The sequence below is a fragment of the Protomyctophum parallelum genome (genome assembly GCF_964188405.1).
Source record: "Protomyctophum parallelum genome assembly, chromosome: 1".
Lineage (NCBI taxonomy): Eukaryota > Metazoa > Chordata > Actinopteri > Myctophiformes > Myctophidae > Protomyctophum > Protomyctophum parallelum.
The window spans coordinates 98,569,979-98,597,299 of record NC_139697.1 but is presented as its reverse complement, the minus strand read 5'-3'; the positions used below and the strand labels follow the sequence as shown (position 1 = coordinate 98,597,299).

General features: G+C 45.3%; 1 protein-coding gene across 1 annotated transcript; it reads left to right on the top strand.

The window, feature by feature from the left end:
• Positions 1 to 1,073: 1,073 nt before the first annotated feature.
• Positions 1,074 to 16,448, top strand: casr (calcium-sensing receptor; the record flags this gene model as incomplete). Its single annotated transcript, XM_083761004.1, has 11 exons — positions 1,074 to 1,258; positions 2,441 to 2,747; positions 4,591 to 4,893; positions 5,516 to 5,821; positions 6,895 to 7,131; positions 7,554 to 7,784; positions 8,919 to 9,042; positions 10,055 to 10,313; positions 11,354 to 11,657; positions 12,999 to 13,346; positions 16,179 to 16,448. The coding sequence occupies 11 exons, from the start codon at positions 1,074 to 1,076 to the stop codon at positions 16,446 to 16,448; spliced, it is 2,874 nt and encodes a 957-aa protein (XP_083617130.1).
• Positions 16,449 to 27,321: the final 10,873 nt, after the last annotated feature.

Sequence of the window (27,321 nt, the reverse complement as noted above, 5' to 3'; positions counted from 1 at the left end):
CGCCACAGCGAACACAACTAAACCAGCCGCACGACGTCGACGAGCGACCGGCTCAACCAGATTGATGGGAGGTCCCCAGGAGGCTGCAGCAGACATCTTCACCACGCAGGGAGGACCCCAGGAGGCTGCAGCAGACATCTTCACCACGCAGGGAGGACCCCAGGAGGCTGCAGCAGACATCTTCACCACGCAGGGAGGACCCCAGGAGGCTGCAGCAGACATCTTCACCACGCAGGGAGGACCCCAGGAGGCTGCAGCAGACATCTTCACGCAGCAGCAGAAGAGGAGGCAGCAGCAGCCGCCCGGCACCTGGGCGCTGTGAGAGGAGGCAGCAGCCTTGCGGCACCTGGGCGCTGTGAGAGAGGAGGCAGCAGCCTTGCGGCCCCTGGGCGCTGTGAGAGGAGGCAGCAGCCTTGCGGCCCCTGGGCGCTGTGAGAGAGGAGGCAGCAGCAGCCTTGCGGCCCCTGGGCGCTGTGAGAGAGGAGGCAGCAGCAGCCTTGCGGCCCCTGGGCGCTGTGTGAGAGGAGGCAGCAGCCTTGCGGCCCCTGGGCGCTGTGAGAGAGGAGGCAGCAGCCTTGCGGCCCCTGGGCGCTGTGAGAGAGGAGGCAGCAGCCTTGCGGCCCCTGGGCGCTGTGAGAGAGGAGGCAGCAGCAGCCTTGCGGCCCCTGGGCGCTGTGAGAGAGGAGGCAGCAGCCTTGCGGCCCCTGGGCGCTGTGAGAGAGGAGGCAGCAGCCTTGCGGCCCCTGGGCGCTGTGAGAGAGGAGGCAGCAGCCTTGCGTCCCCTGGGCGCTGTGAGAGGAGGCAGCAGCCTTGCGTCCCCTGGGCGCTGTGTGAGAGGAGGCAGCAGCCTTGCGGCCCCTGGGCGCTGTGTGAGAGGAGGCAGCAGCCTTGCGGCCCCTGGGCGCTGTGTGAGAGGAGGCAGCAGCCTTGCGGCCCCTGGGCGCTGTGAGAGAGGAGGCAGCAGCAGCCGCCCGGCCCCTGGGCGCTGTGAGAGGAGGCAGCAGCCTTGCGTCCCCTGGGCGCTGTGTGAGAGGAGGCAGCAGCCTTGCGGCCCCTGGGCGCTGTGAGAGAGGATGAAGTTCACCCTGCAGCATGTGCTCCTCCTGGGCTGTACGTGTGTCATCTCCACCTACGGGCCCCAGCAGAGGGCCCAGATGACCGGAGACATCCTGCTGGGGGGGCTGTTCCCCATTCACTTTGGAGTGACTGCCAAGGACCAGGACCTGGCCGCACGGCCCCAGTCCACCCAGTGTGTGAGGTAATAATAAGTGAGCGTTGTTTCGTTCACGTTTTAAGGTGAACGTGTGCGGGGTATCGTTAGCGTTAATTCATTCAACTCCAGTCTCGCATTGCCAGACTGTTTCCACTCGCAATTTCCAAATGCTTCCCATCATACAGTCTGGAGCAACGGACACTCCATCATGAGTAAAATATAAAGCGTTTCGTCTTTACAGTCGCGCAAATTCATTGTAATATATAAATAGAAATCATCTCTATCAGAGATTATGGAATAGTTGTCTGGCTACGTGAGACTAATTCAACTCTGAAAGTGTGCTGTGTAATTTAACCACTTAAAGAGTGCCGTGATTTTTGTATTAGCCATGTTTTCTATAGCCAAATTCCAATACCCAAAATCTCGGCCACTCGCTCACTCCCACTCGATCACTCGGGGTCATTCCAGCTTGACCCGGAAATGGTTAACGTTCCAATTGTTAATGTGCTCCATCGAAGACGAAGAGGCGAGTGGAGTCGAGTGGATGAGCTGAGTGGGCTCTCCGAGACCGCATAGATAGAGCGAGTGTACATCAGGTGCAGGCTCGGTGGGGTATTTTGTCTCCTCGCAGCGGATTTCCGCATCACGTGTACATGTTTTTTTCCTTCTCCAGTGACATAAGTCCGCCTCCTCCACATGTGGCACAGAAAACACTGCTTGAAACCCGATACTATGCACCCCCCCCCCATCCACTAGCTGCTGGCCGCTGCGCTGAGTCGCTGACCCAACACACACATGCACGCACACACATTAAACTAAAAAGCTTTGCCGTTTGTTGAAGAGACACATTTTCGCTGAATGAATGATAAAGTAGCCTATCTATAGCCTACATACTGTAAAATTATTTATTTATGTGGACTGAACTGAATATGTAAGTCAGTCCGAGTCGAGAGACTACCTATAATTCCTGTTATAGTGTCCGTTATTTGCAAAGACCGTCGGAGGAGGAGGGGTGATTTATACGAGCCAAAAGGCAGGTCTAAAATGTGACTGAAACTAAAATGAAAACTATTCAAGAGACTATATGACTAAACATTAAAATAAAAATGTGCTGCCAAAAACAACACTGTAGCCTACCGTACACAGGTGACAGACAGGTCCAGCTGACTTCATGTCCCCCCTCTCTCTCTCTCTCTCTGTCTCTCTCTCTCTCTCTCTCTCCTACAGGTACAACTTCCGTGGCTTCCGGTGGCTGCAGGCCATGATCTTCGCCATCGACGAGATCAACAACAGCAGCGTCCTGCTGCCCAACGTCACGCTGGGCTACCGCATCTTCGACACGTGCAACACCGTGTCCAAGGCCCTGGAGGCCACGCTGAGCTTCGTGGCGCAGAACAAGATCGACTCGCTCAACCTGGACGAGTTCTGCAACTGCACCGCCCACATCCCGTCCACCATCGCCGTGGTGGGCGCCTCGGGGTCGGCCGTCTCCACCGCCGTCGCCAACCTGCTGGGCCTGTTCTACATCCCACAGGTGAGTCTGATTGGTCTGATTTACATCCCACAGGTGAGTCTGATTAGTCTGATTTACATCCCACAGGTGAGTCTGATTAGTCTGATTTACATCCCACAGGTGAGTCTGATTAGTCTGATTTACATCCCACAGGTGAGTCTGATTGGTCTGATTTACATCCCACAGGTGAGTCTGATTAGTCTGATTTACATCCCACAGGTGAGTCTGATTAGTCTGATTTACATCCCACAGGTGAGTCTGATTAGTCTGATTTACATCCCACAGGTGAGTCTGATTGGTCTGATTTACATCCCACAGGTGAGTCTGATTGGTCTGATTTACATCCCACAGGTGAGTCTGATTAGAAGCCAACCTGCTATGGGTCTGTTTTACATTCCACAGGTGAGTCTGATTAGTCTGATTAGAAGCCAACCTGCTATGGGCCTGTTTTACATCCCACAGGTAAGTTGAAATTGAAAAGATTGGGCCCCCATAAGAGAAGATTTTTACGGTTCTAGCAGTGATTCTCAACCAAGGACCACCAGTTTGACATGAATTAGTCTACGGACCCCCATGGCATTTCTATCTGGATTAAGAATGTCTGCCAAATGCCTAAATTGTAAATTGTATCTCTGGGACCCCCAATTTATATTGTAAAATCAATGTTAATTTAACTCTGAGAGTGTACAAATGGGTCCCTTTGGTTCGACACTATCATTTAGCTGGGGGACCCCTGGAACTCCATCATCCCAAAGTGGGGTCCTCGGACCCCACTTTGGGAACCACTGGTGTACAGGACAGGTTCAGCCTGCCGGGCCACAGTTGTAATTAAGAATCTGTTCTTAATCTTGCCTGCATGGTTAAAGGAGTATAGTCCACCCAAAAGATGACACATTTTCTATCAATGACTCGGGTGGTTGTGCGACCAGACGGTGGCCTTGTGGTTAGAGTGTCCCACCCTGAAACTGGGAGGTCGGGGGTTCGATCCCCGGCCGGGTCATACCAAAGACTGTAAAAATGGGACCCAATGCCCCCCTGCTTGACACTCAGCATCAAAGGGATGGACTGGGGGGTCACTTCAACTAATGATTCCCGAGCGCGGCGGACGCTGCGGCTCACCGCTCCAAGAGATGGGTCAACAATTGTACCTGCACTAAATTTGTTGGTAGGCCTGTTGAGGTCGTGTTACATTCCTTTAAAGAGGCCCAGACCATGCTTAGACTGGCAAAGAGTATCTCTTCTGACCCCTTATGTTTTAAATGATGAATGACGTTGCCCTCCATGAGGCGGTTCATGAGTCCCAAAATATAAGATAGACAGACTAAAGAACCCTTTTGTACATCAGTCTGTTTTGCTTTTAAACCAAAATCAGTAAACCAGAGGATGTGTTCTTGTCTCCTGTCTGTTCCTGTGATTTGTGTAATGTGTAACGTACTGTGTCTATGTCCTGTCTGTATCTTGAACGGTGACGCCGTGGATGCAAAACTAATGTCAGTGCAAGCTGACAATAAAGTTGTATCGCATCGCAAATGTGGAGAGCACAAATTTTACTGCAGCAACATGGGTGACTAATCGTATACGACTTTGACTTTGACGAGGTCTGATGATTCCACTAAAAAACGTTTGCAAAACTGCAACCAGGGAAACTCCCCCCTGTCAGGTGTAAAGGAGCAACTTGGACACTCAGGCATGAAGGAAGCATGAGTTCAAGTCCGTTGCTCTCCCCTTGTCCCCCATATATGGGGACTAGGTTGGCGGAGGGTGTGTAGAGCCCAGGATCACATTAGATGATTGACACAGGGGTGAAAAATGGGTTACAAAATCGTGGGATAAAAAAAAAATATATAAAAAAAAACGTTTGCAGATCAGCTACGCCTCGTCCAGCCGCCTGCTGAGCAACAAGAAGCAGTACAAGTCCTTCATGCGGACCATCCCCACGGACGAGTACCAGGCCACGGCCATGGCCACCGTCATCCAGCACTTCCGCTGGAACTGGGTGATCGCCGTGGCCTCCGACGACGACTACGGCCGCCCGGGCATCGAGAAGTTCGAGAAGGAGATGGAGGAGCGCGACATCTGCATCGACCTCAACGAGCTCATCTCGCAGTACTCCGAGGACCACCAGATCCAGGCGCTGGTGGACCGCATCGAGAACTCCACCGCCAAGGTACAGATAAGATAGGGGGCGCTGGTGGACCGCATTGAGAACTCCACCGCCAAGGTAGAGATGAGATAGATAGGGGGCTGGGAATGAATCCATCCGTTCATTCATTGATGCGTTTTGATATAATGACCTTATCGATCGATTAACCGGTTCGTTGATAAGCGGCGTTTTTTTTTTTACCCATTCTGGGCAGGAATCCCTTTTGGTGTTTTAAGCATTATGCTATGCTTTAGCTGCTGAAAAATAGCAGATCTACAAGCTCATAGCACGGCACCGAGTGCCGCGCTAAGAGCTTGTAGGTCTGCTATTTTGTTTAAAATCGTGAAAATGTGGCGCAAATCTTTGAATATATTCTTTCACAATGAACGTTTTAACTCATACCTTTGCTTCTGGGGGGGGGGGGGGGGGGGGGGGTCCCTGAAACTACATATTGTCTGATGGGGGTCCGCGGCCAATTACATATATTTGGGGGTCCTCGACATGAAAATGTTTGAGAACGACTGACATAGAAACATGAGGTTTTTCAGAAAACTATCACAATTTAGAAGGCATTTGGTAGAATCGTCTAAAATGGGTTAACAATCGACTAACGATTAACTATGGACATCCCTATAACACCGCCAAGGTGATCGTGGCGTTCGCAAGCGGCCCCGACATCGAGCCCCTGATCAAGGAGATGGCACGGAGGAACATCACCGACCGCATCTGGCTGGCCAGCGAGGCGTGGTCCACGTCGTCGCTCATCGCCCGGCCCGAGTACCTGGACGTGGTGGCCGGGACCCTCGGCTTCGCCCTGAGGGCCGGACACATCCCGGGCTTCAAGGAGTTCCTGCAGCAGGTCCAGCCCCGGAGGAACCACCACAACGAGTTCGTCAGGGAGTTCTGGGAGGAGACCTTCAACTGCTACCTAGAGGACAGCCTGAGGATGCAGGTAGGACTTCTGGGAGGAGATCCTTCAACTGCTATATCTGGAGGACAGCCTGAGGATGCAGGTAGGAGGTTCTGGGAGGAGATCCTTCAACTGCTATATCTGGAGGACAGCCTGAGGATGCAGGTAGGAGGTTCTGGGAGGAGACCTTCAGCTGCTATATCTGGAGGACAGCCTGAGGATGCAGGTAGGAGGTTCTGGGAGGAGACCTTCAGCTGCTATATCTGGAGGACAGCCTGAGGATGCAGGTAGGAGTTCTGGGAGGAGACCTTCAGCTGCTATATCTGGAGGACAGCCTGAGGATGCAGGTAGGAGTTCTGGGAGGAGACCTTCAGCTGCTATATCTGGAGGACAGCCTGAGGATGCAGGTAGGAGTTCTGGGAGGAGACCTTCAACTGCTATATCTGGAGGACAGCCTGAGGATGCAGGTAGGAGTTCTGGGAGGAGACCTTCAACTGCTATATCTGGAGGACAGCCTGAGGATGCAGGTAGGAGTTCTGGGAGGAGACCTTCAACTGCTATATCTGGAGGACAGCCTGAGGATGCAGGTAGGAGTTCTGGGAGGAGACCTTCAACTGCTATATCTGGAGGACAGCCTGAGGATGCAGGTAGGACTTCTGGGAGACCTTCAACTGCTATATCTGGAGGACACCCTGAGGATGAAGGTATATAGCATTGATTGATTGAAAATGTTATAGGGAGGGATTAAGTGGAGAAGAGATCCAGTATAGAATCACAAGACTTAATGTCATGTAATGCTTGAGTTGTGTGCTACAAGCTCACAACGCGTCGCGCTGCTATGCGTTGTGAACTTGAAGATCGTCTATTTTCAGCATGCAACCAAGTCTAAAATCAGCCATTACGACACCATCAAGGCAGTAAGGCACCGACGCCACAATACATTTTAGTCGACTAAATCAACTGTCGATTTACTCGACTAAGACTAGACTAAACCCTAAAACATTTCAGAGGACTATAAAATGCGACTAAAACTAAATCAAATTGTATTAAAAAAGAACTAACTAATTCAAACAGTGCTGTCCCAAAACAAATCGACACTATTCTGTGACCTGCAGGAGAGCGAGAACGGCAGCAGCGCGGACAGCTCGCGGCCGCTGTGCAGTGGAGACGAGGACGTGACCAGCGTGGAGACGCCCTACCTGGACGTGGGGAGTCTGCGCGTCTCCTACAACGTGTATGTGGCCGTGCACTCCATCGCCCAGGCGCTCCAGGACGTCCTCACGTGCACGCCCGGACGCGGCCTCTTCGCCAACAACTCCTGCGCGGATTTCAAGAAGATGGAAGCGTGGCAGGTAAACCCCCCCCCCCAATTTATAATTCCACGCAGGCACACCCATGTCTCTCTCTCTCTCTCTCTCTCTCTCTCTCTCGCTCTCGGTATACTAAAATAACAGATGTTTACTACTGGGTCATTGCGGCCTCTTCTTAGTATTGGCACACTGTAGATTAGAAGATGGCTTACAGCAGCCAGATACCTATTCATTTATTCATCCATTTAAAAAGGTATATTCAGTGATTTCACTTAATTAAAATATCACCCCCCCCCCCCCCCCCCCGACCCCCACACATCTCTGTGTGTCATGAAAAGCGCTATACATATAAGTCCCAGATATTATTATGTACTGAATATCCCGCTCTTTCAAATACAGTGGAAGTGGACTGCCTTAATAGGAGAATAATAATAAGACATATTTTTCTCCCCCGTCTCGCTCAGGTCCTGAAGCAGCTCAGACACCTGAACTACACCAACAGCATGGGAGAGAGGGTTCGCTTCCACGAGAACGCCGAGCTGACGGGAAACTACACGCTCATCAACTGGCAGCGCTCCACGGAGGACGCCTCGGTGGTGTTCCAGGAGGTGGGCTACTACAGCGTGCAGGCCAGGAAGGAGGCCAAGCTCTTCATCCACAAGAACAAGATCCTGTGGAATGGATACAGCACTGAGGTATGAATGGATACAGCACTGAGGTATGTGTGAGTCAGTGTTGATAATGGATACAGCACTGAGGTATGTGTGAGTCAGTGTTGATAATGGATACAGCACTGAGGTATGTGTGAGTCAGTGTTGATAATGGATACAGCACTGAGGTATGTGTGAGTCAGTGTTGATAATGGATACAGCACTGAGGTATGTGTGAGTCAGTGTTGATAATGGATACAGCACTGAGGTATGTGTGAGTCAGTGTTGATAACCTCACGGCTGCCATTCTCTCTAACTGATGCTGTGTGTTAATTGTACCACCATCACAGCTACCATTCTCTCTAACTGATGCTGTGTGTTAATTGTACCACCATCACAGCTACCATTCTCTCTAACTGATGCTGTGTGTTAATTGTACCACCATCACAGCTACCATTCTCTCTAACTGATGCTGTGTGTTAATTGTACCACCTCACAGCTACCATTCTCTCTAACTGATGGTGTGTGTTAATTGTACCACATCACAGCTACCATTCTCTCTAACTGATGCTGTGTGTTAATTGTACCACATCACAGCTACCATTCTCTCTAACTGATGCTGTGTGTTAATTGTACCACATCACAGCTACCATTCTCTCTAACTGATGCTGTGTGTTGTACCACCATCACAGCTGCCATTCTCTCTAACTGATGCTGTGTGTTAATTGTACCACCATCACGGCTGCCATTCTCTCTAACTGATGCTGTGTGTTAATTGTACCACCATCACAGCTACCATTCTCTCTAACTGATGCTGTGTGTTAATTGTACCACCATCACAGCTACCATTCTCTCTAACTGATGCTGTGTGTTAATTGTACCACCATCACAGCTGCCATTCTCTCTAACTGATGCTGTGTGTTAATTGTACCACATCACAGCTACCATTCTCTCTAACTGATGCTGTGTGTTGTACCACCATCACAGCTGCCATTCTCTCTAACTGATGCTGTGTGTTAATTGTACCACCATCACAGCTACCATTCTCTCTAACTGATGCTGTGTGTTAATTGTACCACCATCACAGCTACTATTCTCTCTAACTGATGCTGTGTGTTGTACCACCATCACAGCTACTATTCTCTCTAACTGATGCTGTGTGTTGTACCACCATCACAGCTACCATTCTCCAACTGCAGTGAGGACTGCGAGCCTGGCACCAGGAAAGGCATCATCGACGGCATGCCCACGTGTTGTTTTGAATGCACCGAGTGCTCAGATGGAGAATACAGCGAACATAAAGGTATAACCGTACACGGTCAACTCATTATCTTACAGCAATATTACATGGTATACCATGTAATGGTATATTGTAATACCATGTAAAGCGACTTTGGGTACCCAGAAAAGCGCTATATAAATTGTATATATTATTATACCGTATACGGTCAACTCATTATCTTACAGCAATATTACATGAGATGCCATGATATGGTAATGATTTCACGGGTACCATAAATGCCATTCTCGTTCAAACAGACGCATTAAGGTATAACATGTATATCCCAGTGTATTGTTGCATTTATAACGTGGTTACCAGTGGTGAGCAGCAATATTTCATTTTAACCAAAAAACATTCTTACTAAAAACCTAGCAAAGCAGTGCGTTGTCAATGTCATTCTTATTAACTTGTGTGCATTGGTGGAGCAATCATATCACTTGCTCAATAAAAACTAAATATAATTAGTTTGTCCAGGAGTTATCAGTAGCGTCCCCCCCCCCCCCCATGCACAATCAGAAGCACTAAAGGTTTTCAAAGAGATATACCTGCCAGACAGTAGGATACAAAGGCTGAAAGGCACTCATTTGCATTCCAATGGGTGATTGAGGGTCGCGCTCTACACGCAACGGCCAACAATCGCTGCATGCCCACTAATAGTTCTCAGGTCTTTTTGAGTGGTGCAACTACTCCAAGGAACAGCAATGTCCGTGACCCACACGGGCCGTGTTGGTTCACCTATGTGACGTTAATGAGCACCAGTATGTACCAGTAGAGGCCAGTACAGTGGCGGCCGACAGTGCTGCACTGTCGCCTGCTAATATGAGAGAGAGAGAGAGAGAGAGAGAGAGAGAGAGAGAAAGAGAGAGATAGAGAGGGGGGGGGAGAGTTGCACCACTCGGTTCGCACGGGTATGATTTTGTGCCAGGCAGAAATGGATTAGGCCATGGCCTCGCCTTATTGTAGATACTTTATAGAGCTCTCTACGCACACCGACATTAATGCTAGTGTTTGTCTCCTTCACACACCACTATAGACGCCAGCGTCTGCACCAAGTGTCCAAACAACTCGTGGTCTCAGGGGAACCACACGTCGTGCTTCCTGAAGGAGATCGAGTTCCTGTCGTGGACCGAGCCGTTCGGCATCGCCCTGGCCCTCTTCGCCGTGCTGGGCGTGGCGCTCACCGCCTTCGTGCTGGGCGTCTTCGTGCGGTTCCGCAACACGCCCGTCGTCAAGGCGTCCAACCGGGAGCTCTCCTACCTGCTGCTCTTCTCCCTCATGTGCTGCTTCTCCAGGTCACAATATAGTTGTTTTTTGTTTTTTTTCATTTTAGTTTAGAACTGCATCCTGCATTTTTAATGTTGTGTTGGATGTATTGTTTTGTGACTGTATTTTGTGTATTGTAACCTCGGCTACATTGAAAATGAGGGCTTGCCCTCAACTGTATTTCCGAGTATAAATAAAGATGATGATGAGTTTAGTTTTAGTTCGTTTTTTTCTAATTCAGTTAGTTTTAGTTATAGTTTTTAGAGCGGGTTTGCTAGTTTCTATTTTATTTTTGTTTTCTTTAACGCTTAGTTTTAGTATCGTCTTTATTAGTTTTAGTGTTGGTATTCTTTTTTTTCTGTCCTTTTCAATCCTGCACCTGACAAATGAGTAAGAATTGAATAGGGCCAGAGAAAGTATTGTGTAATAAAAACTCAAGAACAGATATTATTTTAAAAATCCAGTTGCAGATTAAGCTTATGAATACAATGACATAAACGGAAACTAAAGGGCATTTTTGTCTATCATTTCAGGTAGTTTTAGTTAGTTTTGTAAACACACAATACAGTTTCAGTTAGTTATCGTTTTTCTCTTTTCGATTTCTAGTTTTTATTTAGTTCAGTTAAACCCATTTTGGGGCGGGAAACCCTTTTGGTGTTTTAAGCATTATACTTCAGCTATTGAAAAAGAGCAGATCTACAAGCTCATACCGTGTCACCGAGTGCCGCGCTACGAGCTTGTAGGTCTGCTATTTTAGAAAAATCGTGAAAATGCGGCACAAATCTTTGAATATATTCTCTCAGAGTGAACGTTTTCAACGCAAATCTTTGTTTCTGAGGGGTTCCTGGAATAACATATCTTCAGATGTCGGTGGCCAAATACATAATCATTTCTGGGGTCCTTGACATGAAATATTGAGCACCACTGATACAGAAACATGAAGTATTTCAGAAAACTGTCAGGATTTAGAAGATGTTTTTTAAATTTCGACGTCAGGCGAAAATGTACTTTTTCTTCGTTTTAGATAACCATAATAACCTTGCCTTACCTTCTCTCCCGGCATCCGCAGCTCGCTGGTGTTCATCGGCGAGCCGTGCGACTGGTCGTGCCGCCTGCGGCAGCCGGCCTTCGGCGTGAGCTTCGTGCTGTGCATCTCCTGCATCCTGGTGAAGACCAACCGCGTGCTGCTGGTGTTCGAGGCCAAGATCCCCACCAGCCTGCACCGCAAGTGGTGGGGCCTCAACCTGCAGTTCCTGCTGGTGTTCCTCTGCACCTTCGTCCAGGTGATGATCTGCGTGGTGTGGCTGTACAACGCGCCGCCCGCCTCCTACCGCAACCACGACATCGACGAGATCATCTTCATCACCTGCAAGGTAGGGATAATAAATAATAAAGCTTTATTTGTATAGCACCTTTTAAGAACGAGTCACAAAGTGCTTTAACAGAGATACATATATAAAAACATAGCAAGGAGGCACACAATAGAATAAAATACATTGTCAATAATACACAAATTCACAACAATAACAGAAGAAATCGATAAAAAAATCACAAATCACATGGGTAGGGGGTTGAATGCAGCTTTGTAAAAATGAGTCTTAAGGAGTGATTTAAAACGCGGCACAGACTCGGCTAGCCTGATCTCTAGGGGCAAGGCATTCCAGAGAGTCGGTGCACGGATAGCGAATGCCCGGTCGCCTACAGTTTTTTTGCAGACAGATTCTTTTGAGAGAAGGGACGTGCCGGATGAACGTAGGACATGGGCTGGCTCGTAGGGGACGAGTAGGTCAGATATGTAAGAAGGAGCGAGTCCGGGTCTAGCTTTGAAGGTGAATAAAAGTATTGCTCATCGTTAACTGGTTCAGACCGTATACCACGTGTGCAGGGTGCACGACTGCACCGACGGGTTGCTATAGGACATTTTCAATTATATCAAACGAGAGAAGAATATTCAGATTTTTTTCCTTTTTTGAGTTTCCTTCACTCTTCGTTCATCCGCGGTACCGTTCACTTCCTACTAGGAAGTTCCTAGTTTACCGCAGCAGAAAGAATGCCTCGTCTCTCCTAATCCAGGGCGCTCTCCGTGGTTTTGATCAGATGGACATACTAAGCTCTTCATTTCTGACTTCTCACCTGCCTCTCGTTCAAAATATGAACACGAGCGATCGTCTAGAGATAATATTGAAACGAGAGAAAAGGTAAGCAAGCAAAAAATATGTCTCCGGTTTCTTACCGGAACGGAAGGGGGGGCTTTACAGAGTAAAAGCGGCCATATCTTCCAGGCACCCCAAGCTTCTATTTTGAAGGAATCCCGGCACTAATTGTGTTAATCGATTGTTAAGAAATTATTCAATTAAACGTAACAGTTAACGATTAATCGAACATTCCGCGGTTCCATCATCACCAAGGAATGCACACGTGGGCCGGTTAAAGAAACGTGTCTGCTTTTGTATGTGATGTGACAGACATTTTATTCCTCATACAAAGATGCCATTGCCTGGCCCTGTATCCCAGGAATATAATATGCCTTTTCTATTCTTTCTGTATATCAGCAAAATGTAGATGTTTATGTTCGACATTGAGGGAAATTAAGATTCTCTTATCAAAATAATAATAATATTAAAAAACACAGCTTATCAACTAAATGGTTAATGGATCAATAAGGTTATCATTTATCACCTAATGAATTTATGGTTTAATCCCCATCCCTAAAGGAGGGCTCCATGATGGCGCTGGGCTTCCTCATCGGCTACACCTGCCTGCTGGCGGCCATATGCTTCTTGGTGGCGTTCAAGTCGCGCAAGCTGCCCGAGAACTTCACCGAGGCCAAGTTCATCACGTTCAGCATGCTCATCTTCTTCATCGTCTGGGTCTCCTTCGTGCCCGCCTACTTCAGCACGTACGGCAAGTTCGTGTCGGCCGTGGAGGTCATCGCCATCCTGGCGTCCAGCTTCGGCCTGCTGGCCTGCATCTTCTCCAACAAGGTGTACATCATCCTCGTCAAGCCCTCCAGGAACACCATCGAGGAGGTGCGCTGCTGCACGGCCGCGCACGCCTTCAAGGTGAACCCTTTATCCATCTTCCTGCTCCGCGTCTTCTCTTTCTTCACATGCCTTCAAGGTGAACCCTTTATCCATCTTCCTGCTCCGCGTCTTTTCTTTCTTCAAACGCCTTCAAGGTGAACCCTTTATCCATCTTCCTGCTCCGTGTCTTTTCTTTCTTCACACGCCTTCAAGGTGAACCCTTTATCCTTCTTCCTGCTCCGCGTCTTCTCTTTCTTCATACGCCTTCAAGGTGAACCCTTTATCCATCTTCCTGCTCCGTGTCTTCTCTCTCTTCATACGCCTTCAAGGTGAACCCTTTATCCATCTTCCTGCTCCGTGTCTTTTCTTTCTTCAAACGCCTTCAAGGTGAACCCTTTATCCATCTTCCTGCTCCACGTCTTCTCTTTCTTCAAACGCCTTCAAGGTGAACCCTTTATCCATCTTCCTGCTCCGTGTCTTTTCTTTCTTCACACGCCTTCAAGGTGAACCCTTTATCCATCTTCCTGCTCCGCGTCTTTTCTTTCTTCATACGCCTTCAAGGTGAACCCTTTATCCTTCTTCCTGCTCCGTGTCTTTTCTTTCTTCACATGCCTTCAAGGTGAACCCTTTATCCTTCTTCCTGCTCCGCGTCTTTTCTTTCTTAACACGCCTTCAAGGTGAACCCTTTATCCTTCTTCCTGCTCCGTGTCTTTTCTTTCTTCACATGCCTTCAAGGTGAACCCTTTATCCTTCTTCCTGCTCCGCGTCTTTTCTTTCTTCATACGCCTTCAAGGTGAACCCTTTATCCATCTTCCTGCTCCGCGTCTTTTCTTTCTTCATACGCCTTCAAGGTGAACCCTTTATCCTTCTTCCTGCTCTGCGTCTTCTCTCTCTTCATACGCCTTCAAGGTGAACCCTTTATCCATCTTCCTGCTCCGCGTCTTTTCTTTCTTCATACGCCTTCAAGGTGAACCCTTTATCCTTCTTCCTGCTCTGCGTCTTCTCTCTCTTCATACGCCTTCAAGGTGAACCCTTTATCCATCTTCCTGCTCCGCGTCTTCTCTTTCTTCACATGCCTTCAAGGTGAACCCTTTATCCTTCTTCCTGCTCCGCGTCTTCTCTTTCTTCATACGCCTTCAAGGTGAACCCTTTATCCATCTTCCTGCTCCGCGTCTTTTCTCTCTTCATACGCCTTCAAGGTGAACCCTTTATCCTTCTTCCTGCTCCGCGTCTTCTCTTTCTTCATACGCCTTCAAGGTGAACCCTTTATCCATCTTCCTGCTCCGCGTCTTCTCTTTCTTCATATGCCTTCAAGGTGAACCCTTTATCCATCTTCCTGCTCCGCGTCTTTTCTCTCTTCAAACGCCTTCAAGGTGAACCCTTTATCCTTCTTCCTGCTCCGCGTCTTCTCTTTCTTCATATGCCTTCAAGGTGAACCCTTTATCCATCTTCCTGCTCCGCGTCTTCTCTTTCTTAACACGCCTTCAAGGTGAACCCTTTATCCATCTTCCTGCTCCGCGTCTTTTCTCTCTTCATACGCCTTCAAGGTGAACCCTTTATCCTTCTTCCTGCTCCGCGTCTTTTCTCTCTTCATACGCCTTCAAGGTGAACCCTTTATCCATCTTCCTGCTCTGCGTCTTTTCTCTCTTCATACGCCTTCAAGGTGAACCCTTTATCCATCTTCCTGCTCTGCGTCTTTTCTCTCTTCATACGCCTTCAAGGTGAACCCTTTATCCATCTTCCTGCTCCGTGTCTTTTCTTTCTTCATACGCCTTCAAGGTGAACCCTTTATCCATCTTCCTGCTCCGCGTCTTCTCTTTCTCCACACGCCTTCAAGGTGAACCCTTTATCCATCTTCCTGCTCTGCGTCTTTTCTCTCTTCATACGCCTTCAAGGTGAACCCTTTATCCATCTTCCTGCTCCGCGTCTTTTCTTTCTTCACACGCCTTCAAGGTGAACCCTTTATCCATCTTCCTGCTCCGCGTCTTTACTTTCTTCATACGCCTTCAAGGTGAACCCTTTATCCATCTTCCTGCTCCGCGTCTTCTCTTTCTTCATACGCCTTCAAGGTGAACCCTTTATCCTTCTTCCTGCTCCGTGTCTTTTCTTTCTTCATACGCCTTCAAGGTGAACCCTTTATCCTTCTTCCTGCTCCGTGTCTTCTCTCTCTTCACATGCCTTCAAGGTGAACCCTTTATCCATCTTCCTGCTCCGCGTCTTTTCTCTCTTCATACGCCTTCAAGGTGAACCTTTATCCATCTTCCTGCTCCGCGCCTTTTCTCTGGAAATATGCCTATATGTAAAGAAGAAAAGAGTACAAGGTGAAATTAATGTAATCATGTAATACCATGAACTGAAATGAAATAAGTAATATGAAATTAAATGGAATGAAAGCATGGACGGAAGGACGGACGGACGAATAATAATCCACTACAATCTTTTGAAAACTAGTTAGTTTAGAGATTAAAATTTTGATTAGAAAACATGTACATTAACCCCTTCATTTCGGCCATAAAAAAAAAAAGAATGAATCTTTTGAAAATAGCCGATCTACAAGCTCACAATGTTTCGCACTTATTTTCAAAATATTTTGTACACATTTTGAACTTGTGAAATGGCACATTCTGCAATATGAGTATACTTTAACTTTTAGTACGTTAAAAGTACATTTTGATGCCGATACTTTTGTGCTTTTACTCGAGTACATTTTGAATACGAGACTTCCACTTGGAACAGAGTATACGTCTACATTACAGTATTGATACTTTTACTTAAAGTAAAACATTTGAGTACTCCCCCCCCCCCCCCGACCACTGACACCCACTGCTCTCTCTCTCTCTCTCTCTGTGTGTCTCTCTTTTTAAATCCAAGGTGGCCGCCAAGGCCACGCTGAAGCACGGCTCCGCCTCACGAGAGAGGCGCTCGGGCAGCACGGGCGGAGGCTCGTCCGCCGCCTCCACGCCCTCGTCCTCCATCAGCCTGAAGACCAACAGCAACGACCACCACCACCACCGCCACGAGAGCACGCCGGCCACGGCCAGGCGAGGCGGGGGCGGCCACAAGCCACGCGTGAGCTTTGGCAGCGGAACGGTCACGCTGTCCTTGAGCTTCGAGGAGTCCAGGAGGAATTCTCTCATGTGATTCCTTCATTTTATTGAGGAGTCCAGGAGGAATTCTCTCATGTGATTCCTTCATTTTATTGAGGAGTCCAGGAGGAATTCTCTCATGTGATTCCTTCATTTTATTGAGGAGTCCAGGAGGAATTCTCTCATGTGATTCCTTCATTTTATTGAGGAGTCCAGGAGGAATTCTCTCATGTGATTCCTTCATTTTATTGAGGAGTCCAGGAGGAATTCTCTCATGTGATTCCTTCATTTTATTGAGGAGTCCAGGAGGAATTCTCTCATGTGATTCCTTCATTTTATTGGGAGTGTTTAAAGGTTTCGTGACATTCAGTTTAATTTTATTTAATTTTTTGCTCATAAAACTTAAAGCAAATAAGACAAATTACAAAAAGTTGTTTTTTAATGTCACGATCCTTTTAAAATGCCCCAACAACGTAAAGCTCGATTTATGCTTTGTGGTACGAAGGTGTTCTGTGGGGCCAAACATAGCAGATCTACAAGCTCAAGTGGTTATTTGCGGCCTGAGGCACTGACGCATACCACAGAGATTTTAGACGAAAGGCACATCTGGACCTAACCGTATCCTATTTCCATTTTCTTATTTCCATTTTGCGGATGTTTTATTGTTTTGTATGTTCGATTTACTGTTGGTATTGTATGCTTTATTTCAGAGACAAGAGTGTCTGAAATGGTGGGGCACGGTGGCACAGTTGGTAGTGCTGTCGCCTCACAGCTAGAAGGTCCTGGGTTCGATTCCCGCTCAGGGCGCTGTGGGTGCTGGAGGCGCCGTGTTTCCTCCTCCGCGTCATCAGTGCCCATACCCGAAGGCGGGGCCTTTCTGTGTGGAGTTTGCATGTTCTCCCCGTGTCCCCTAGTGTAGGTATCCTCACAAAAACATGCAGTAATCCTGGTCTCTAAACTGCCTCCCCCTGGCCAGCCGGGCGCCTGATGAAGGGGAAAGGAACTGGTTGGAATAACGTGTTCCTTCCACGCGCTACGTCCAACCAGGGAAACTCCCCCCCCTGTCAGGTGGAAAGGAGCAACTTGGACACTCAAGCATGAAGGAAGCATGAGTTAAGTCCGTTGCTCTACCCAGGTTGGCGGAGGGTGTGTAGAGCCCAGGATCACATTAGATGATTGACACAGGGGTGAAAAATGGGTTACAAAATCGTGGGATAAAAAATATATTAAAAAAAAAAGTGTCTGAAATGGTGACACGAGAGATGGAAAAACAGGTTGGGGGGGGTGATATGTGAGACAAGGCAGGGTGGAATTCGAAGTTGAACCCGGGCCCTCCACTCCATAATATATTCATGAATATGTACGTACTTTTGCCAGGACAGTTTCTGTACGTAGCAGAGTGGCTCAGAGCCAGCCCTGAAGACAAAAGCCTTTCTGGCCCAGATATTAGGCCATACTCAAGACGAAAATAGCAAGACCTGCCATCTCCGGTTTGCTTTCCGTGCCTTGCCTTTTTGGGAGACCGGAAGCAGGTTGGAGTCTATTCATTCCAATGGGAGAGTGAACGTTAACACAGCTTCATCTGAACCATGCTTTAGCTCCACGGTCACTGGACTGAACATTGGACCCGATCATCACAAGCCACACAATCTTCCCTATAGTATAGACTTTCATACTAAAATGGCTTTTTTTCCCCCCCAGAGAAACAAAGCAGGAGAAAATCTACTTTATTTTCCATCTTTCTCTGTCCCAGTGGCGTAACTACAATAAGGCCTGTCCAAGTCCATTTCTGCCTGGCCAAAATTCACAGTCACTCATTTAGTGCTTCTGATTGTTCGAGGGGGAGGACACATCTTGCCTGCCCGACGTCCTGGAAACGCCTCTGGTCGTCCCAGCATCAAACTCTCACAGGATCTAGCACCAGTAACCCGTGGGACGTTGATGAGATTTGCCCACTTATAGGAGACCATTTGTAGGGTTTGTGTTCCATGTCGCCTCCATAGTGGCTCCAATCGGGATGGACTATATCTTCCTAAATCAACAACCTTTGCCCAAACCAGTCAAAGCCAAGTATACGTACATGAAGTTGTGTTTCTTTTACCAAGTTGGTGACATGTTGATATGAACATGTTAACCCTTGTTGTACCAATAATACATTTAACCCCTTCAACCCTACAGTGTCCCCATTCTGATTCTATAGGCATGTCGTAACAGCAGCCTAGTATTCAAGGAAGAAATAGTAGATCTTCAAGCTCACAACACACTGTGTTATGGAGCTTGTAGATCTGTAATTATTTTGGCAAAGAGATTTGGGCCATTTTGGGGCCCTGTTTTCCGCAGTGTCCTATAGCCCTTATTCCAAACTTCTTTGCCTTCTAAATATCTACATTTGAAAACATTTTTGAATAGTTCACAACAGGCTGATGTAGATCGGCTAGTTGAACCATTTTTAATTGTGTTTTTCAAAATAGTAAAAAACACACCCGTGTGAAGTGAGGAGCCTCTTAACATTGTACTGTACATGTATTGTACTACATCATCCATTCATTGTCAATGGGGATATTTGTGTAGGAGAAAATGAGACAATTTGCTCTCTACATATGACGTAAATTCTCCATGCATTGTCAATGGGAATTTAATGTTTGTGTAGGACAAAAATAGCTGATTTGCTCGTCTACATATGACTCTTTTTGATACTACAGGGACATGTGGAGGCAAGACTAACTGTTTTTTTAATCCAAAATGAGTAAATAGCACAGGCAGACTCTTTACATACTAACTAGAGCATGTCTGAAATAAATGTCAGAGCTGAAATGGACATGTAAATGCTTAAACATGTAGCTATAGGTGTAATGTTAGAGTCCACAGAAGTGAACTGTTCAAGCCTGTTTTCTCAACTCACTTGTTTTCTGAAAGACATTAGTCTATAAAGCCATATCTCCGTTTTGGAGATATGGCGGTGGGTCAAACTGTAACAACCAATATGTCAATTTGAATATGACATATTGACATGAAACAAAAATGAAAGTTAACGCATCCAGTGTGCAACCACCTTAAGTGCTTTGGTCTATACAATTTTGTAAAGAAAAACAAATATGAAATGTATTTTTTACAATAAAAGTCATTATAATAAATGTATTATCTGTACTCGTGTTAAACTTGTGTCAAATCAAGAAGCTTTTTCTATTCTTAAAGGACCGCTTTAGTTTATTTCAACCAAGGTTCATGTTTTAGGTTGTTATTAGAGAAAGTAAAAGATGAGTGTTAAAGCTTTTTTCATTTGATGCTTTCTTTCGTCTTAGCGATTTTAGCTGTTTTTGGCAGGGGGGCGGGGGCATTCGAACAGAGATTTATTATTTTATTATTTACTATAGTCCTACTAGACCCCAGAATATTACATCTGGCCACAAAAGATCACGGGATCTACTGAATGTGAAGGGATCTACTGGGGGTACTAAAACGGTTACATTTCAGGATTCTCGCAAAAGTAGCGGACAGACAGATCTGCTATTATCTGCTATTATTATGTTTGACGCTGTAGTATGATCAGGTAGGGTGTTCATTTACTAAACAATATTAATTGATATATTAAAATTTGGAGATAGAGGTTTTTGCAACGATGTAATAGCGAACTCAGGCATTATGTCAAAATGGCATCATAATTTTGCCTGTTACCATACAATCCTGTGATGATAATAATAATAATAATAATAATAATAATAATAATAAATTGCATTTGTATAGCGCTTTTCCACGTGCTCAAAGCGCTTTACAATGGTTCATTAATTCATACATTAGGAATAAACAATAAGAAATAGATTGCAAAAGGATCATGGATGATGGATATAGTAAAAATAAAAAATACAAATATCTCAATTCACAAACTCCACCAAGACATTGACCAAAGTGGTTCTCTATATACTATAGCTTGTTGGCAAAGACGTTTCAAAGAACTGGATTCACTCGCACACATAACAAGTGTCTGACAACTGCAAACAGTGCAGGCTGGTCTGACATGGAGATGTGAGACCCCCTCCACACACACACACACACACACACACACACACACACACACACACACACACACACACGCACACACACACACACACACACACACACAGAGGAGGTGTCAGGAACAGAGATGGGGCGTATAGCTGGGTCCCTGACCCTGTGTGCTCTCTGCCCATTTTGCAAGTCAAATACTGCGTACTGAGTACAATAACTTTACACAGTTAAAATTAGAGATGTCCCGATACTGTATCGGTCCTTTTTGGTCATATCGGGTCATATCGGTATTGGCGAATATATGCCAGTCTAACCATCGATCCCACACAGGGGGTAAGGGGTTGACACTATGCCAGTCTAACCACCGATCCCACACAGGGGTAAGGGGTTGACACTATGCCAGTCTAACCACCGATCCCACACAGGGTTAAGGGGGTTGACACTATGCCAGTCTAACCATCGATCCCACACAGGGTTAAGGGGGTTGACACTATGCCAGTCTAACCACCGATCCCACACAGGGGTAAGGGGTTGACACTATGCCAGTCTAACCAGTGATCCCACACAGGGGTAAGGGGTTGACACTATGCCAGTCTAACCAGTGATCCCACACAGGGGTAAGGGGTTGACACTATGCCAGTCTAACCACCGATCCCACACAGGGGTAAGGGGTTGACACTATGCCAGTCTAACCACCGATCCCACACAGGGGGTAAGGGGTTGACACTATGCCAGTCTAACCACCGATCCCACACAGGGGTAAGGGGTTGACACTATGCCAGTCTAACCACAGATCCCACACAGGGGTAAGGGGTTGACACTATGCCAGTCTAACCACCGATCCCACACAGGGGTAAGGGGTTGACACTATGCCAGTCTAACCACCGATCCCACACAGGGGTAAGGGGTTGACACTATGCCAGTCTAACCACCGATCCCACACAGGGGTAAGGGGTTGACACTATGCCAGTCTAACCACCGATCCCACACAGGGGTAAGGGGTTGACACTATGCCAGTCTAACCACCGATCCCACACAGGGGTAAGGGGTTTACACTATATGGCAGGTAAATACAATGTTGGAGCATGTGGAGTTTGCTTTCAAATTGACCAATCTGCAAAGTGCACATCTCAGTGAGGAGTCTGTAACAACATGAGATAAAATAAGTAAAAAATATGTTTTTATTATTATTCTTTGGTATCTGTATTCGGTATCGGCTAACACAGAAATTGTGGTATAGGGATCGGATCCCTAGTTAAAATCATTACTTAAATTAAATACTGCATCCATCCACAAATATAATTGCATGTTAGTTACATACAGTATAGTGTCAGTCATTAATGAAAACAATACTGTTAGAAAATATAAAGAATGTTCTTTTGGACCTATAGTTGCATTACATGTATTTAACGGTATTTGTCTTAAATCAGTGGTTTGTGTCCTTCCCCCTGGCTTCCACACACCATTACACCAACAGTTCCACATTGTATTTGACTGATTGAAGGGTTGGCTGTAACACCATTACACCAACAGTTCCACATTGTATTTGACTGATTGAAGGGTTGGCTGTAACACCATTACACCAACAGTTCCACATTGTATTTGACTGATTGAAGGGTTGGCTGTAACACCATTACACCAACAGTTCCACATTGTATTTGACTGATTGAAGGGTTGGCTGTAACACCATTACACCAACAGTTCCACATTGTATTTGACTGATTGAAGGGTTGGCTGTATAGATCAGGTTACGTTACACCAGAGTCAAATAACTTTTTATGTTCACAACAGAAGAAGGAAGCAAATAGCTCACAGAACAGAACAGGTGCTCCCTTCTCTTTATAGGTTGACATACAAAACAAAAAATCAACAAACTAGACAATATAGTCTTGTTTGATCCAAGTCTCCAAATATACCTTTCATGGTAAGACAACTATCTTTGGCTCTTATAAATTACATCTTTGGTGATTGTCTCATTACATGAATAATGACATAGGCTATACATACACATTTCCTCTTCCGTTTTCCTAGTGTAGCCTATATACATTTCCATAGATGGACAAGTGTAGTTAGTAGGCCTACTGAGTATTGTATTTAAGTACATTATTGAGTTTTTTTTCCCTTTACTGGAGCATTTCCAATTTCCAATACTTTTATTTATACTCCTGTGGCAAATATTGTAGGCCCACTTTTACTCCAAAACAGTTTGTTATTTTAAAACTTCAGTTATAGACCCATATACTTTGTACATTTTAATTATTATTACAAAGCATAGCCTACGTTACCCTACTTAAACTCTGGCTCCGCGACGCATTGTGAGCTTGTAGATTTGCAATTTTCTAAATATTTTTTATACATTTGAAAACTTGTGAAAAGGGACATTCTATATTAATGAGTACTTTCTACTTTTGTAGGCCTATTTTAACTACATTTTGATACAAACAAGTTTGTACTTTTACTCAAGTACATTTTGATTAGGACTTCACTTGTGACAGTATTTCTACGTTGATACTTTTACCCAAGTAAACGTTTCCATTCCAACACTGCACAGTGCATTATCTCTCTGTCTCTCAACTGCATATAGGCTACAATCATGAACGTGCTTCATTGCTTGCCTTTCCCACATTAGGACGCTAGGTGGGGACATAACTCTATGGGTGGGGATGCAAGCTGCAAACTTTAAAGGTATATTCAGTGATTTCACTTATTTCAAATATCACTTATTTTTTTGTTTTGTTGTGATAATCCTCTCTACTATAGAGTGTGCTGGCCATATAAGGAGTTCCTCCCTGTCCCCAGTTAACCCCTGGGGGTCAAAAAACCTTAGGTTTCGTTTTTGACTCTCTATCCTGATTGGACGAAAGGCTGGGTCCCACAGCCAAAAACGAAACCTAAGGTTTTTTGAGTGAAATCACTGAATATACCTTTAAATATAATCTGATTCTGTCCACACACACTGTTAGTACAGCCGCCCTGTATCATCACAAATTAACAAAGTCCACAGGCTAGCCATGGTCCACAGAACAATAAAGTTCTATGAGTTAAGATTTCTGATCTGTAAAGAATTGCATTGAGCAAATAACTATATTTCCCCCCACTTTTAATAATAAAGAAAGAGGGTCTTAGATGATTGACACGGGGGTGAAAAATGGGTTACAAAATCGTGGGATAAAAAATATATTTAAAAAAAAGAAAGAGGGTCATTTCTTTCTACGCTAACTGGTGTCTTGTCACGAACGAACTGACAAAAACATTTACAATAGACTAAGACAACTAACTGCCACTACAATCCCCTGGTGATTTATTAAAAAATGAACACAAATTATGACATTGGCTATTTTCGCCACGCCGCACGGTACAACAATCGTGTCGAGGTAAATAAGATTTGAAATGTGACAGTCATGACGGAACTTCACCCAGTTTCAACACACTTGTTCCATTTACAACGTTAAACGTCCACACACACGCTCAGATTTAAAATATAAAGTCCTCACCCCAGGGCTAAAGATGTTAGGGTTATCCTCGGCGGGGGTAGAAGTACCCGTATCGTCCTTATTGTTCAATAAGAATCATTTTAATCCGATCAGTGGCCATTTTCTTTATGCTTTGAACTACGCGCCCCTATCGGTTTCGAGGTGTATTGCGGTGAAAAGCATAAGGGTAGTGTCGATGCTTTTATTGTGAAAAATCGAACCCGCCCCGGAAGAACTTGGCGCCACCACCAGCTGACAGACGTGCAGAGTGTTGTGTTGCGCGCACACACACTCACACACACACACACACACACACATCAGGTACAACAACATAAACACAGATGTTTGATGGTCAGATGGTCTTACAGATCTGTGCTTGGAATGGTGATCACTGTCCGCTGCTGACCTGTCTGACTGATGTTCCTCGATCTCAGATGTAAGTCACTTTATACATTCAGAAAACAAAGTTAATTTCTTTCTTTTTTGCTATCTTATCTGTTTATTTGCAAACTGGCTAACTTCACAGAATGAGTTGATCACAGAACATCTGGTTTGTTGTTAGTTACTCAGACTATATAGCTAGAGTCCTGCTTTTTAAATGTCCGATTGACTCATTTTAGATAAATACTATTGTATCATTTTAGTGTTTAACGGTACGTGGATCAGGGGATATTGTTTGTGTGTTACTACATATGTGTTACTACTATCTACTGCATGCATGTTTGAATCAAAGCTGACATGTTATTGTTCCTAAAGCATATTAATTGTGAATGCATCTTATGCAGTGTTTTTGCCCTTTTGGTGGCATGGTGTCCATCATTTCATGTGTTCTGCTTTGATACTAAAAAAAAGCATCGTTTTGTAGAAGGACTAGACTCAGTCAGAGGACATTGTGTGCAGTTTGAACAGTTTTTAATTAATGCCAGTCCCACAAGGACCTCACTATAGTTAACCCTAGCTCTGGTCCATAGCCTTCTACTGCTTTGCAGGGGAGCATCGAAGCAGTAGAAGGCTATGGACCAGAGCTAAGTTAACCCTATGAAACCAACCCACGTTTTTTTACTATTTCTGGTAGGAGGAAGAGAGTGGGCAACTCCATGTAAAATTGTCTATTTTTTTTATTTAAAAATAATAATAACATACCTTTTGGAAAACGCTCCTAATGTACAGTACATGATTATCTTAGAACATGCAGTTGAACGTCCTACAATTAAGTTATCACGTTTCTACAATTGCTACAAATTGAAGAAAAGAAGAAAAAAGCTACCTTGAACATGTGTATTAGTTACTTAGCAACAAAGGGTGTCTGGGTGGGGGGAGGGGGTCACTCACTCACTCACTCACACTGAGTTCTTCTTCCAAAAGAGTGAGTCAGCACTCACTCGGCACTGACAATAATGAGGTGGCACAATGAGCTGCAGGGCCCTTTCTCCTCCTCAACATGTCTGTAAGACTTTCAGAGAGGAACCCTGGCTGGATCAATGCAGGACGTAATTTGAGCCATGAGCCACCATTTGATGACATTAGCCTCTCAGACCCGGAACTAAACGGATATTTGTGTTGTTGTTGTTGTTGTTGGATAAGATTTTGTCCACAATTCCATGCTGTATTGATGTTGGTAGTACCATTAGGAGAGATAACAAGGCAAATAACAATTGTTCTTCTGCATTCTCTAATTGTGTAGATGTCTTGTAAATGAAGTAATGCAATAATTGAACTCGTAAAATGAAACCGTATGGACCCGTAAGCCGTAAGGGTCCATTTGGTTTCATTTTACACTCAAAAGAGTTAAAGATCTATTCTCCTTCTACTCTCCAACATTTACAACTGAACCACAGTATGAGAAGATGGAAGTTTTATTACCAGTTCGTTATCACAGGACCATTCCTCCCCCAGGCTATAGGAAGAAAAAACTAATCTTCTGTGTTATTATCATGGCCTTGTATGCTGCTGATAAAGGTTATTGATACCTGAGACCAGATTCTGCTAAATGTCTTCATCTAAATCACGTTAGTTTTCGGGGGGAAAAAAATCTCTTTTATCAGTTGTTATATACTACTATGCTATACATATGTACTATGACGTGCTATGACTACATACAATGCAATTATAGCGCTGTCTACATAACATGCTATAAGTCTGTATCAAATGCTATCTTAAAACTATTTCATGTCAAGGACCCCACAAATTATATATGTAATTGGCCACTGACCCCCATCTGAAAATAGGCTACATCTGTTGAATCTTGACAAAAAACATTAACTATAGGTCCATGCTGTTGTACACACTACTGGAAGCAATAAATGCCAGGCCTGCGCGCCACATGGCGCTGTGCGATTACATAACACTCAGGTTGGCAGAACATATTATTTCTAAGGTGAGCGCGGTTCACACAACATACTTCCAAGATTCCATATTTGTTTTCACCCCATTGTTCCATTATTTCTTTTCCATATCCATTGTTCCATCGTTTTTAATCTCAAGAGAAACCATCATCTATTCTATGACACACTCTATGTGTTTTAACTTTTAACCCATTCTGAACGGGAACCCCTTTTGGTGTTTTATGTTATACTTTAGCTATTGAAAAATAGCAGCTCTACAAGCTGATAGCGTGGCACGCTATCAGCTTGTAGAGCTGCTATTTTTGAAAAAAGGTTTCGCAAATTTGGAATATTCTTTCAGAGCGAAAGTTTTTAACTCAAATCGTTGCTTCTGGGGGGGTCCCTGGAACTACATATTTTCAGATGGGGGTCGGCGGCCAAAAACATATAATTCTGGGGGTCCTTGACATGAAAATGTTTGAGAACCACTGATATAGAAACATGTTTTTTTTCCAGAAAACTGTCAGGATTTAGAAGACATTTGTAGAATCGTTCACGGGTCAAAATGGGTTAAAGCTGCTCTTCTGCCTCTGGTTTTGAACCCGGTTTCCTCGGCTCTATTAGCTCAATGGTAAAAAGAATGCAGGACTTACCTAGTCCTGCATTTTTTTTACCATTGAGCTAATAGAGCCGAGCCGTCCTGCTTGCTCAGGGGATAAATTGAATCTTGGCCATCAGGTCAGAATTAGTGTCAGATGAGATCCTGTGTCTAGGTGAGACATGACCTTTGACACGATCTAAATGTCTCAATAGAAGAGCAGGGAGACAAAATACAAGCGACCCAATTGTATGAGTTATATTGTATTAATATACTCTACCATGCAGATTGGGCAAAATGTCAAAATTACATTTTATTGTGTTCCTTCCACACGCTACGTCCTACCGGGGAAACTCTATCCTGTCAGGTGAAAAGAAGCAGTTTGGACTCCTCATGCATAGACGGAAGCATGAGGTCAGTACACTGCCCCCCCAGGTTGGCAGAGGAAGTGTAGCTCCCAGGATTACATTATATAGTTGACACTGGGTGAAAACATGGGTTACAAAATTGTGGGATAAAACATTAAAA